At 47.2% G+C, this 13,755-nt stretch overlaps 2 protein-coding genes across 4 annotated transcripts in view; both read right to left on the reverse strand.

The window, feature by feature from the left end:
• The window catches only part of RUFY3 (RUN and FYVE domain containing 3), a 49,853-nt gene extending 45,144 nt beyond the window's left edge, over nt 1-4,709 (reverse strand). For 2 of the 3 annotated variants that reach the window (XM_083398381.1, XM_083398389.1), the window contains exon 1: nt 4,136-4,697. In XM_083398381.1, coding sequence (XP_083254507.1) covers nt 4,136-4,427 — 292 coding nt within the window. In that variant the 5' untranslated portion in view covers nt 4,428-4,697. Of the gene's footprint in view, nt 1-4,135 lie in introns of all 3 variants that reach the window. The other variant, XM_083398386.1, reaches the window with a different exon arrangement.
• Nucleotides 4,710-7,994: 3,285 nt separating this feature from the next.
• Nucleotides 7,995-9,953, reverse strand: UTP3 (UTP3 small subunit processome component). Its single transcript, XM_083398480.1, has one exon. It carries the CDS (start codon nt 9,559-9,561, stop codon nt 8,077-8,079), a length of 1,485 nt encoding a protein of 494 aa, XP_083254606.1. The 5' UTR covers nt 9,562-9,953; the 3' UTR covers nt 7,995-8,076.
• Between the last annotated feature and the right edge of the window lie 3,802 nt (nt 9,954-13,755).

Consider the following 13,755-nt stretch of genomic DNA (forward strand, 5'->3'; position numbering starts at 1 on the left):
CCTAATCTGCTGTTCCTTATGAAATATTGAGTTTTCATTCAATCCCACCACCCCCCGCCAAAACTGCTTCAATATGAACTGAGAGAAAAAAAATAAGTCTGTAATGCATGCGCAGCTTTGGAGTCACTGTGAAGATACAAAAAAATTATTTGCAGGGATTTGCATGCTGTGGGTTAAACCACAGAGCCTAGGGACTTGCCGATAAGAAGGTCAGCGGTTCGAATCCCTGCAACGCTCCCGTTGCTCGGTCCCTGCTCCTGCCAACCTAGCAGTTTGAAAGCACATTAAAGTGCAAGTAGATAAATAGGTACCACTCTGGCGGGAAGGTAAACGGCATTTCTGTGTGCTGCTCTGGTTCACCAGAAGCGGCTTAGTCATGCTGGCCACATGACCCGGAAGCTGTATGCCGGCTCCCTCGGCCAATATAGCGAGATGTGCGTCGCAACCCCAAAGTCGGCCACGACTGGACCTAATGGTCAGGGGTCCCTTTACCTTTACCTTACCTAAACAAACTATTTGAAAGTTGTTGAATCTTGCTTCAAGGTATATGAGGTAGGATTGGGCTGTGGACCTAATTTATATACAGGTTTGGGAATACAGAGAAAACCTGAACTGGTTTTATTTTGAAGCAGTTATGAGGCCTTGAGTTGGAGGCTAGAGCCAAGAGTACAGCGGAAACATTTCCTTTGTTATCCCAGAAAAGAGAATGCCTCCTATCATCTTTTTCCGCACAAGTTATTGCAAACAGTTGTTGTACTGATTTTAGTGGCCTTCCTAATGAGACAGCAGTACTGGGAGATCAAAAATATGATGTGTACAAACTGATTGTGGTTTATATTGATTATTTAGACTTCGTAGTAATTTGCTTTTAAAGCTCAGGTACATATACGTGTAGCTTTGGATCAGCACATTCAAAGTAAACCTGACTGTTGCTGAAGACACATCTCTGTGCCCTGGCCTTTGGCATCCGAATCTGTGTTTTAGGGTCCATACTAACGGTTTTTAACACTGAATTTTAAATTATTGTAACCAACTCTGGGACCAGTTGGTGAAGGGCAGGTAATAAACATTATTATTATTATTATTATTATAACAACAACAACAGCATAAATATGCAAACACTTTGTAAGGGTGTTTTATGCAGCGCAACATTGTTCCCTATTATCCAACACAGATGCTAATTTTTGTGACAGATTTTTTAAAAGTATTTAAAAACAAAAGATGGTAGGTGATCATGGAACAATAGGCAATCATCAAAGGGCAGTAAAAGTACCTCAAAAGAACCCCAATTCACATTATCCCAATGCTATTCCTAGAAGAAAGGGAAATCACAGGTCTAGGACTACTGCTGCCTCTCTCTATTGCCTCAGCCAGGGAAAATAAGCTCTCTGCCAGAGTTTCCTCCTCTGCTTAAAAAAACCCACAAATGCCTAACTCACAAAGGTTTGGTTCATTAGCTTGACACGTCACTAACTCTTCAGTAATTTCTAAACAATCCAGTGTATATCACACCAGGCAGGTTAAACTGGTACCTCGGCATCACAGTCAAACATTCTTCTTCAACACTGGGATCACTGATAATTATTTGGTCTGCTTTCAGGCTCACTTCAAAGAGCAGATGCTCACAGTTAAAGGTTTGCATGGCTTAGGGCCTAGGTATCTGCTGGACAATCCGCTCTTGTATCTATTAAAAATGTGGTGTTGACAATGTGTCACTGGTGTGAATTGTGTATTAGTTCATGCATTTAAAAAATAAATAAATAGTAAGTGCAGCTGCATTGGGGGGTGGGAGTGGCGACTAGCCATTCTGCTTTTGTGCCTGTAACCCAGGTTCCAGGAGCCATTTGCCTCCTAGCTTTTCTACCTATGCTTATAACACTGATGTGCCCTCATGCTGGGATCTACATCTGAGGCACTTCTCCACATGTCCCCACCATTGGAAGTAGGCAGGTGGCAAGCAGGGAAAGCCTGCCTGCCCTTTTGGTGTTGGTATCCAACCTGTGAAATGCCCTCCCAACATTTTATGAACTGGTACCACATGGCAAAGAACTTCCTATTTCCCCAGGTGAACATTGCAAACTTTTAACATTTTAGCCGCTATGAGTTTTTTATTGACTGGAGCTTACATCATGTGCTGTGCTATTGTTTTGTATTTTTGTTTGTTTGTATTTTTACACAAGTAAGCAATTATGAGGATGATAAGCCACGAGGGGGCAGGGTATACATTTTTAGGGGGGGGGAAACAATCTTTGCAGCTCTGTTAATCCATTTTACACACATTCTAATAGTGCCCCACACTTCCATGCTTTATTCTTTACAACTGCAAGAGTACAATTCAGAAACCTGCAACATTTCATCTGGGAGACATACCCAAATATCCCCTTCTCTTTAGAATCACATAACATTTTCCCTTCTTGCATTAGGGAGCCATCAGCACAGTGTTAGAAGCCTCCAAGTGCAAGAAACACATTTAACCTCCACATTTGAGCAAAGCTCTTCTTACTATATTATGACTACTTAACAGCAGAACGGAATGTTATGCCAGGACTGACTGTGAGTTCCTTGGGGAAACAATCTTTTTTTGCTTGCAAAATTCTAAAGTGCGATATAAATCATTATTACAGTAGCAATCATGATGATCAGTTTAATAGACAAAACTCTTGAACACCCAAGGCTGCTAGAATCTTAACACAATGCAGTTACTAACACTTAAAACAATGAGTTTGACTCTTTCATTCGCTCAAAATCTTCTCACCCCAATGCCTCTATGCCTATTGAAAAGACAAATGGCATTGTGGAAGGAGACAGAAAGACCCCCTTATCATTTCACCAGAAGTTCCAGAGTTAATTCTTTGTTAAAACAAGCCCTTAGAACAAAATAAAATGAAACGGCAGAAGAAAATCTAATAAAGTCCTCAATTCCAAAGCAAGACTCATTCAAGACTCAGCAGTTCTTCTAATTCATCCTCATGATTCAAATCAGAAAGTTAAAGCAATCACCAGTTTGTTGTTCTTTAAATAAATTAATAAAGACACAGAGAATGAAGTTCCCAGCCAATTTGTGTTTAAGTACAAAGCCGATGTTTTCAAATGTTGTGGAGTAGGGGTGGTATAAAGCAGTGAAATACTGAACCTAAAAAGGACCCAAAACTTGGGTCACTAAGGCTGCAGCCCTAACTGCACTTACCTGATAGTAAGCCCTGCTGAATCAAAAAGGACCTTACTTCTGAGTAGGCAGTAGGACTGCAGCAAGAAATACAGCTGGGAATTAGGGCTTTCTGTTTTAACGTGTCAGCCAGCAGAAAATGTAATATTGGAGATTAGGGAGAAAGGAATAGGAATTGATGGGGGGGGGTGAAGAGAGACCAAAAAACACAGCTAGCAAGACAAGGCACACTTTCTGGTGAGCAAGTCTCACACATAGCTGCTTGGGGCGAGGACTGCAGTTGGGTCTTGCGTGCGTGTTTTTCAGAAAAACGTAGACTTGGAAGGGACCCAGAGGGTCATCTAGCCCAACCCCCTGCAATGCTTTTTAGCTTGCATCGATCTCAATAACCTCCAGCGCCTTTTTTAAAAGTCGGATAGGCGATTAACAGGCTTCTTTCATAAATAAGGGCGAGGGAGGGTTGCTGGCTTGGTTCGGTTTGCCTTTGTTCTGGTTTTTAGCATGCGCTTAGTAGTTTCATGCTGTGAACCGCCCTGATATCTATGGGAGGAGGGCATCAATAATAATAATAATAATGATGATGATGATGATGATGATGATGGTGTTTTTTGCAGGGCTTGGAGTGAGCTGGTGATGGTCAGCTGCTGTAATGAATGGGGTCGGTGCTAAATGGTCTGGCTTGCTTTACAACCCCATGGACCTTGTTCGTGGGGTGGGGTATCGGCAAAGGAGCCCACTCCCCTCAAAAAAAGGAGGAGGAGGAAAGCGAAGGGAGGAGGCTTCCCCTCCCTCCCTGGGACAAGAGTTGCCCGTAACATTACACAACGTTGGGGGGCGGATGACAGCCGAGCACACCATGTGCGGCGGACACACAGGGCGCGGTTCGGGGAGAGAGAGGAGAAACCAGGGCGGCAGAGGCAGCTTCTGCCGGGAGACGGGAAGGGAGGAGCGGCGTTGCCTACTACTCACGGGCGCCGCCGGCTCGGTGCTGCTGCCCGCTCTCGGGCCCGATGTAGCTGAGCAGGACGGGCAAGGGGACCCCGCAAGGGCCCGGCGGGGCGGCTCTCCAGGCGCTCTGGGGCTGCAAGCCCGGCGCGGCGGCGCCTCCACGGCCCGGGTAGAGGAGGAAGAAAGGGGGCGAGTCGGGGGGCGCCTCTTCTTCTTCTTCCTCCGTGGCGGCGGCGGCTTTGCCCTCCTCCTCCTCCTCGCGCTCCGCTTCCCCCTCTCCGTCGCCCGCCTCTCTCTTCCCCGCTCCCTCCATGCTCCCTCAGAGGCTGAGGGTGGCGGCGGCTCCCTCTTTTTCTCTCCCTTCTTCCTCCTCCTCCTCCTGGACGGCGGCGAGAGTGAGCGGGCAACTTTTTCCACAGGGCGGGCGGGCGAAAGAAAGCGGCGGCGGCGGCGCCTCCTTCTCCCGCCTAGACCAGCCCCCTTCCTAAGCCCTGACTGGGCCCAGGCCGACCGGAGGTTGAGATGGGCCGTCCCGGCCTCGCGCGGAGCTCCGCCCCCGTCTTGCCTGGCTCTTCTTTCTCCCCTCACGGCCGCTTTCCCGCCGCTTTGTGGTGGTGGGGGAGGGGAAGGTTCTTGCCCCTCTCCTTTTCCCTCAGAAGAGGGGCCACTTCGGTAGGTTCTGACCCCTTTACTTTGGGGGGTGGGGTGGGGTGGGTCCGTTTTGACCCTTTCTCCCTCAGGAGTGGTCACAGTTCTTGCCCCCTGGGAAGGGCGACCCCATTAGGGTCAGTTCGTGCCCTTCCCGCCTCTGAAATATGGCGTGTTTGTGTACCATTATTGCCCTTTGACTGGCTGTGTGGGAACAGACCACTTTGCTGGTCAGTTTTTGCCACTGTGGGGTGGGTGGGTGTCTACACATCCACCCACCCACCCCATATATATTATTCAATTTTACATTCTACATTTGAATTCAAACATCAGCATCATCCCCATTTAGGATTTCCAGAATCCTTAAGACTTCCCACCACCCCTCCATGGTTTCCATTATCAAATTTTTCCTGCGGCCATCACTAATTTCTCTTTTTCTTTCAATAGTCCATTTTACCTTCGTTTTTAATACATTACATGCGTTACTCAGATCCTGCCAAAGTTTTTAGTTGTTTAGTGTTCTCTTAAGTACCGTACATTACAGTAGTACCTTGGGTTACATACGCTTCAGGTTACATACGCTTCAGGTTACAGGCTCCGCTAACCCAGAAATAGTACCTCGGGTTAAGAACTTTACCTCAGGATGAGAACAGAAATCGTGCTCCAGTGGCGCGGCAGCAGCAGGAGGCCCCATTAGCTAAAGTGGTGCTTCAGGTTAAGAACAGTTTCAGGTTAAGAACGGACCTCTGGAACGAATTAAATACTTAACCTGAGGTTTGTTGTTGTTTAGTCGTTTAGTCATGTCCGACTCTTCGTGACCCCATGGACCAGAGCACGAGGTACCTGAGGTACCACTGTATAAAGTTTTCCCATTCCTTCTTAAAGTTCACTGTGGGCTTCCTATCTGCCAGGAAATGGACACTTGAGAGCAGTTCCCACTCCGAATCCACCACAGTTGTCAGTTCCTTAAACTAAAATGAACTATATCCCCTCACCCATTTCCCTGCCACACAAAAAACGTAATTTACATGTTACCGTTACCATTTAGGGCTTAAAACCCTTGAGGAAAATGCACTATTTGAGTTTATACTCTGGCTGAGCCTTTTTTCATATCAGATGCAATTAGAAAGGAAATTTGTACCACCTCAGCATGTACAGAAGATGTCACACCTTGCGGATTTAATTTGCTTTTGTATGCCTAGTAAGGGCTGAGTGACACATTAACCTTACTTGATTTCTCTCTGCTCTCTTAAAAATACTGTATTTGAGGTGGTAAGTAGTAGATACCATGCTTTGCCTGCAGAAGGTCTCAGGTTTATAATTAATATTTATTTCTTCTCTATCCCACCTTTCCTCCAGGGATCTCAAGGCGGCACAGTACATGGTTTTCTTCCTCCTCATTTTATCCTCACAACAACCCTGATAGGTCGGTTAGGCTGAGAGAGTTGACTGGCCCAAGATCGCTCTGGGAGGTTCAATCCTCGGCATTTCCAGGCAGCGCTCAGAAAAGTTCCTGCTTGAAACTCTTAACCAGCCATTACTACCAAAAGATCAAAGTATTGTTCCCTTTCCCCACTCTACCCCTTGACTGCCCCCCCCCCCCCATTTATGGCTAGGCCGAAAAAACAACCCTATGGTTCCTTAATCAAACACACTTGCTTGGCTTTTACTGCAAGCATATTGAGAAGCCACCGTGAAGCATGGCCTCTCCTCGTAAATGCACACAGAAGAATATGTCTATATTTGCTTACCTCAAATGATCCAGACATGGTCTGTTTGCTAATTTCTGCACAGGGGCACTTTCCCTGTAGAAGATAAAAACTCAAAACTGCAGCCCGTTTAAAAAGCTTACCCTAATCTTCCATTTCACCACTTTATTCCCTTTACAAAGTGATCTCTCAAACATTACAGAGGATTTACAAACTTCAAATAAACACCATGGTTCACTCTTATTTCTGATGCCCTAGCATAAGCATCAAACCAAAGACACCATCCAATAGGCTTGGGGGAATGCTAAGATTTTCAAAAGTGCAATAATATTTTTGGGGGTGGGAACTAAAGGGGTGTGCAAAAACAGCCTAGTGAGGACCAACCATGATTACTGACCACTGTGCTGTTTGGGGGGACAGGATGTAGAGAGGAAGGTAGACGGAATATCATGAAGCTTTGTAAAGAGAGCATGGCTTTGACTGCAGCAGTAAAAAAGCACTATGCATTGCAAGAGTTCGTCCCACCTTTCAGTCCTTAAAACCACATCTCAAAATTATGGCTTGCTCTACAAAAAGACTGACCTCTCCCCACCTGCAACAAATAACAGCTTTTCTGCAAAGTAACTTCCAGTCACTATTTTCTGTGGCCTTAAACTCCCCCCCCCCAAAAAAAACCCCTCACAATTTTAATTACAATGTTAGTACCCCCCCCCCAAAAAAAACAACTCATCACAGCATGTGCCTCTATGCTGCAGGGTTAATATCCCTTTTAAAAAATTAACTACCGGTACTTATAGGCATCCCCTCACAGTTCATTTCTAAATGGTTTCTAGTCTTTATGTTAAACATACCTGCTAAATCAAAAAGTGGCTGGTTTTGGTTCCACTCAGCCAGCTACCAATGCACCATATGCTAAGCTGTGGCTTCAAATATTTATACTGTATTAATGTAGAGCACACAGGTAACTTAGAAGGTATAGAAAGTATATAGAAAGCTTTTGTGAGTCTGAATGAAGCAAATTAAATAAAACTTATGCATTAGAAGCTTTACCTGCCAAAGCTCTTATCTTCCACAACATACAGGACCGTCTCCACTTTTGCATTGGATCTGATCAGCCTAGCCCTAAGTGTATGTTCAAGATAGCTTAATGCAGATTAAATACTCCTCGGATCCCTTAACTAAGGAGAGCCTTACTGGGTCAGGCCAAAGTATATGGAACTCAATCCTGGGCATATTAACTGAGAATTCCCATTGAGCTCAATGCAGTTATTAAAAGTCAAAATTGCACATAAATGCAACCTAGCAGGTCAAAAAGTGGTGGAAGGTGAGAGGATTGTTGACCTGCTATGTTCTCAATGCAGTGATTGGGATTTACATTTAAACACAGTGCCTGGTTACTGCGGATGATGATGAGCAAAGATGAGCTGCTGGACAAACGAAACAACTGGGAAAGGCAGTTGCCCTGAACTTTGCATACTATGAACAATGCTGCTTTCTCCATGTTAAAATAAATACATATTGCATTTATTTACCCCCAAAATGAACATTTATTGAGCTCACATTCATTGCCTTCAGCGAGTAAAAAAAAGAATTATACAAAGAGAATCACTTAAGCTTAACACTTTTCTTAACTCCAGCACGAATGCCAGACAGTTCGCCTCCGTATCTTTGTTCTTCTCTTCGGACCTCACGAACTTGCCCCTTCCTACGAATCTTGGCTCGCCTGAATTTCTCACGGTGCTTGACTCTTGGGTTACGATCAATCTTTTTCCTTCTGGGTGTGAGGCCTTTATTCTTGACAATCTGGTATGTTGCACCTCTCTTTTGATCTCCGGCTTCCTCTTCCATAATCAGGTCTTCCACACATTCTGTTTCTTCTCTTTTCCTCTTTTTCTTAAGCTTTATCTTTTCTTCCATCTCCTTATAATAATTCAGGGCAGCCTCCTCATCCAAATCTGAATCATCTGTAGCTTCTTCAGCATCATTACCATTAGAAAGCTCACCAACAACTTTAGGTTTGATTTTATTAACAGGCTTTCTAGCAGGCACAATAAGCTTCCTACCTTCCACATCACCAGTGTCACTACTATGGAATTCATTAAGGAGCAGACGAATCTCTGGTGACAGTTTTTGGTCCACAATCGCCAAGTCATTTATTAAATTTCTGTAACTTACAAGTCTTTCAATGACGGGGTGACCGTGGACTGGAATCCTTTTGGCTTTCAGCACCAAGTAAAAACTAATGTTGCAGCAATAGTTCAAATAGAGATGGTATTTGGTCTGTAAATACTGGCTGCCCTTTCCCTCTGGGATGACCCCATCTTTTACCATTTGCATGAGCGGCTCCAATTCATCTCTGAGCTCAGTTAACTTGGCTTCAAAGTCCTGAATCAGCTCCAGCAACTCGGGGGATTCCTTTTTCAACAGCTTCAACTTCTCTTTTTTAGAGAGAGACTGCAAGTCCTTGGCAATTTTCGACCCGGACTCTTTTCGACCTGGTTCCTGGGCTGCCGCAGCGTAGGCCTCTATCAGGTCCAGGCCGTAGTCATCCTCCCCCAGATTCTGCACCAGCCTTTTCTGAATGGCTTGGGCCTCCTCCTCTTCCTCCAGCTCCTCAGCTTCGGCTTCCTCCTGGCTCTGCTTGGCTGCTTTGGAGCGAGTCGCAGCCTTGCCGTAGTCAGTGCCGTAATAGAGCTGTTTCCGCTGGCCCCAGGCGAACTCATGGGGGAGGCCGGGGTCTCCGCTGCCGCCCCGCTGCTCCTCCAGGTCACTGTCCATATCCAGGGGCTCGCCTTCGCCTCCATCCTCGTCGTCGTCCGCGCCCTCATCTCCTCCTCCTCCATCCTCCTCCGTCTCACTCTCCTCAGAGAGCTCTAGCCCCAGGACCTCCTCCTCGCCATCTTCCTCTTCCTCCTCCTCCTCCTCCTCGCTGCCCAGCGCCGCCAGCACTGCCTCCTCCAGACGCCGCTGGTGGAAATCGTCTGCCTCCTCCGTGAAGATCGGGGCTCCCGGCTCCGGCTCCTCCATCTTTTCCTCCCGCGGCTGCGAGGCCCTCAAGCCCGGGGCTATTCTCCGCCGTGGCTTCCCCATGTTGCCGGCAGCGCGGACGGATCGGCAGTCTGCAAACCAGCGTGCGGAATTGCTGCTGTGCGGCCGCCAACGCACGATATTACTTCCGGGTCGAAGGTCGGTGCGCCTTGGAAACAGGCTTTCACTTCCGGTTTACGAGAAACGGGTAAGCCGCCGCCACTTAATTCCCAATTGTCATTTTGTTGTTCAGGAAATAACCGGACGTCCGTAAGCCTGCCGCTTCCCGTCCTTAATCTACGCGTCTCCGGTAGATCCCGAACTGTACAGCGACCTCGCTTTCGAGGTGCTTTACTTCCGGCCTGGAGTAAGCGAGTAAATTCTACATCCGGTCGGTTGATGCGCCCTGCTTTATACCTTCCGCCTCACTTGGGGGCGCTCTGGTTTCGATAAGAAGCATAGAGAGGTGATGGGGAGGATGCGCGCCGGAGGCGAGGCATAAAGTGCGCATGCGAGAACCGCAGGGGGACACGTGGCCGACGTAAAGCGTGAAGCGTAATGGACTGCCCAGCGGGTGCATTCAGCCTCTTCCGCTGCTTCTATTTAATAGAACGACCAGCCACACAGATCCAAGATACATATTAATCGATGCCAGTTACTAGCAATTCACTGTTCACTCAGCTTGATAGACAGATAGATGTCTATTTATTTCTCCTTAGGAATCTGCCTTATGCTGAGTCAGAATTGTGGTCCATCTTGGTTAGTGTTGTCTGCACTGACTGGCAGCGGCTTTCTAGGCAGCAGTCTCGCAACTCAACCTGAAGATGCCTGCAGGGACCGAACCTGGGACCAGCTGCATCATGGGTGGAGTTTGGTAATATGGCTCCCAGAAGAAGACCAAGATTGAGCGCCCCTTCCCCCTAAATAATTATTATTTTCCACAATATTTCATTTTGGTACAGCTGCTTTTTAAGTGGGTCTTCTCAGTAGGTACCCGTATAAATGTAAGTATTGTTGTGCTCCCTGTCTGCTCCACACCACCCTAAATCTGGTGTTGTCTGCTTACAAGGCAGCCACTGAGCTAGGGTGGCCCTTCCCTTAAAGAAAGTACAGACCTGGATTTTTTCCTGAGGCCTCCCACACAGACACCCTGCTTTAGCAACAGAAGGAGTGGTGGGAAGTGTGAAATGACAGTGTTGTTCTTCTCTCCCTGCTCACACTGCTAGGCCTTGGGTTCTCTGGATGAAACCTGATTCAGAAAAAGCAATGGTGTTTCTGCTCGTGAGATCATTTTCGTTGCCACAAGATGGAGACAGATGCCGAATTTTAGCTTTTCCAAAGGATAAAATGTATGTTAGGGTGGAAGCAGCTAACATGATGCCTTCTCGATGTTGGACTCCATCTCCCATCAGCCTCAGCCAGAATGGCTTATGGTCAGGGATTGTGGGAGTTTGAGTCCAACAACATCTGTAGGGTACCACACATTAGCAGCTTCTGCCATAGAAGGTAGGTTTATTGATGGATGCTGGCCAGTGTACATCCAATTACTGAAGCGTACATTGGAATATCAAAAGATGGACCGCCACATGCGAATTTCCCCAGAATAATCTGCTAGTTGCCATCAGAAACAAAATCCTGGGCTTCATGGGTCTTTGATTAATCCAGAAAGGCAGGTCTTGACATTTTTACATCTTCAGGACTGCCAATGTATCAACAGAATCGATAAATATATTACTTTAAGCAAAGTACTGCATTTTTCGCCCCATAGGACGCACTTTTTCCCCTCCAAAAATGAAGGGGAAATGTGTGTGCATCCTATGGGGCGAATGCAGGCTTTCGCTGAAGCCTGGAGAGCGAGAGGCATCGGTGCGCACCGACCCCTCTTGCTCTCCAGGCTAGAGGAAGCTATCCGCAAGCCTTGCAAGCCCTGTGGGAGTTCCCACAGGCTCACGAGGCTTGCGGGCAGCAGCCTGCCGCCTGAAGCACGGGGAGCCCTCCGGAGGACTCCCCGTGCTTCGGGCGAGTGTCCGCAAGCCTTGCGCGCCCGACGGGAGGTCCCGCCGAGCGCGCGAGGCTTGGGGCGGCAGCCTGCCGCCCAAAGCACGGGGAGTCCTCCGGAGGGCTCCCCTTGCTTCTGGCGGGTGTCCGCAAGGCTTGGGGTGGCAGCCGCAGCTGGGGGGGGGGGGAATAAATTTTTTAATTCATTTCCCCCCCCAAAAAATGAGGTGCGTCCTATGAGCCGGTGCGCCCTATAGGACGAAAAATACGGTAAGTCTGCAACCCTATACAAGTCTATACATGGAATATACCGGTACTTCTGAGTAGACCTACAAAGGCTCGTGCTGCTGGTAATATAGTAAATCCAAATTAATTTGCATATTAATAAAAACGATTGGCTTGTATGGAAATGAACATTCTTTTTTTTGTTTCTAGATAATTCATGTACCTGCCTCAGCAGGGACTGCCTTAGTAGTTAATGTAGAAGACAGGCTGCCTTTTCTGAGAGGACACCTTCCACCTACAGTTCTCGTAAATTCAATAAACACTTCCATGAGTTTTGCAAGCACGTTTTGAGGCCATTAAAAGACTTTTGATCACTGGTTAACTGAGTAAAAACCACAGCCCCAAATGACATAGGAGGGTGTTAATAGGCAAGAATTGGTGCAGCGTCCGTGGCACCAGTCACATAACAAAAACTACCCTAGAGATCAAGTTTTTTCAAAAGTAGCAAGTCCATGGCTTCACTTTTGAAAAACAGGTCTGCAGTACTTAGCTAATTGGGAACCACTGGTTTAGTCTAACCAGTGGCGTAGCGTGGGTTGTCAGCACCCGGGGCAAGGCAAGTAATTTGCGCCCCCCCCCCCCCCGCTGCACTGTCCCTCCCCCAGATAGTCCCTCGCTCTCTCTCCGCACCGCACCGCACGCCTGGCACCCTCCCCTCCACAGTGGGCGGCAACCCGGCGGCTCGGCTTGGATTCGCACAGCCAGCACTGCAGTGAGAGAGAGTGAGTGAGCCAGGTAGGGGCAGAGAGCTGCGAGTGCGAGCGCGCCCCCCCCCCAGATGTTGCGGCCAGGCCCCCCTGCACCCCCCACGCTACGCCACTGAGTCTAACCTGCTTGATGCAAGAAGCCCAGAGGCTTTTCCCCAACAGATGACTTTTCCTGTCCAGACTCTGCTTAAAGACTTCCAGCGTGGGTGATCCCACCACCCATCTAAGTAACAGGTTCTTTTTTTAACCCACTCTTACTGTCAAGTGGTTTCCTCCTAATATTGAAATGACACCTACCTGCCTGTAGCTTAAGTTCATGAGATATAGTAGTGTCTTCTAGGGCACCAGAAAACAATTTTTTGCACTCTTCTATGACTGTATATGCATCACCCTTCACACTGGCTCCAGTGTACGCCCATCACTGGTGTTTGAAACCATGTACACGTGATGTTAGCCACAATCCCATAGCTGTCCTGTAATTCTTGAGAAACCCTGCTGTTCAGTGCATTTCTCCTCAAACGAGCTTCCATCCAATTTGAAAAATGTCAGCCACATTCAATTTGCAGTTAAGCTGAGGTGTGTGCACTCGAGACAACTGTTGCGTATGCCCAGATGATGGTTTTGTGAACAGGAGTTGGAAAGCTTGCAGGTGTGGAGAAAGCAATTGTGCTTTGAGTGATGAAATTTGGGAAGAGGCGGCCTTGCTGTGTTTTAAGGTGCTAAAGCAGAGCTTTCCAAGCTTTTCATGCTGGTGACACACTTTTTAGACATGCATCATTTCGCAACACAGTCATTCAGTTTTGCTACCAAACCAGAGGTTAAACTAACCTCTTTCAGCGACACACCTACACACTGCAGCCAACACACTAATGTGTCATGACACACAGTTTGGAAAGCTCTGTCCCAAAGTGTATTTGACCTAAGTGCCAGCCTTTCAGGGATTTGAAGAGTGCTGTCATGTCCCTCTGTCTTCTCTTCTCCAAGTTAAATACAACCAGTTCCTCCCACCTTTCCAGTTGTGCTTCCAGTACAATTCCCTTTTTGATCTACTTGTGGAGGCTTTCAAGCTGCTTTTTGGGCTATCCTTCCACCTTAAGTTACCACAGTCAATATGTTCTGTCGGGCTGGACTGCTGTTTCTTAGTGCCCTCTGTGTACATCAGCAAAGGGATATACAGCAAGGCATTGTAATCACTCAGAGTGAAGTAATGGTGCCTCTGAAACAAGCCTCTGAAACAAGCAGGCTAACCGATACCAAACCCAAGAGC

This window comes from Podarcis tiliguerta, assembly GCF_965153285.1.
Source record: "Podarcis tiliguerta genome assembly, chromosome: 9".
Taxonomy (NCBI): Eukaryota; Metazoa; Chordata; class Lepidosauria; order Squamata; family Lacertidae; genus Podarcis; species Podarcis tiliguerta.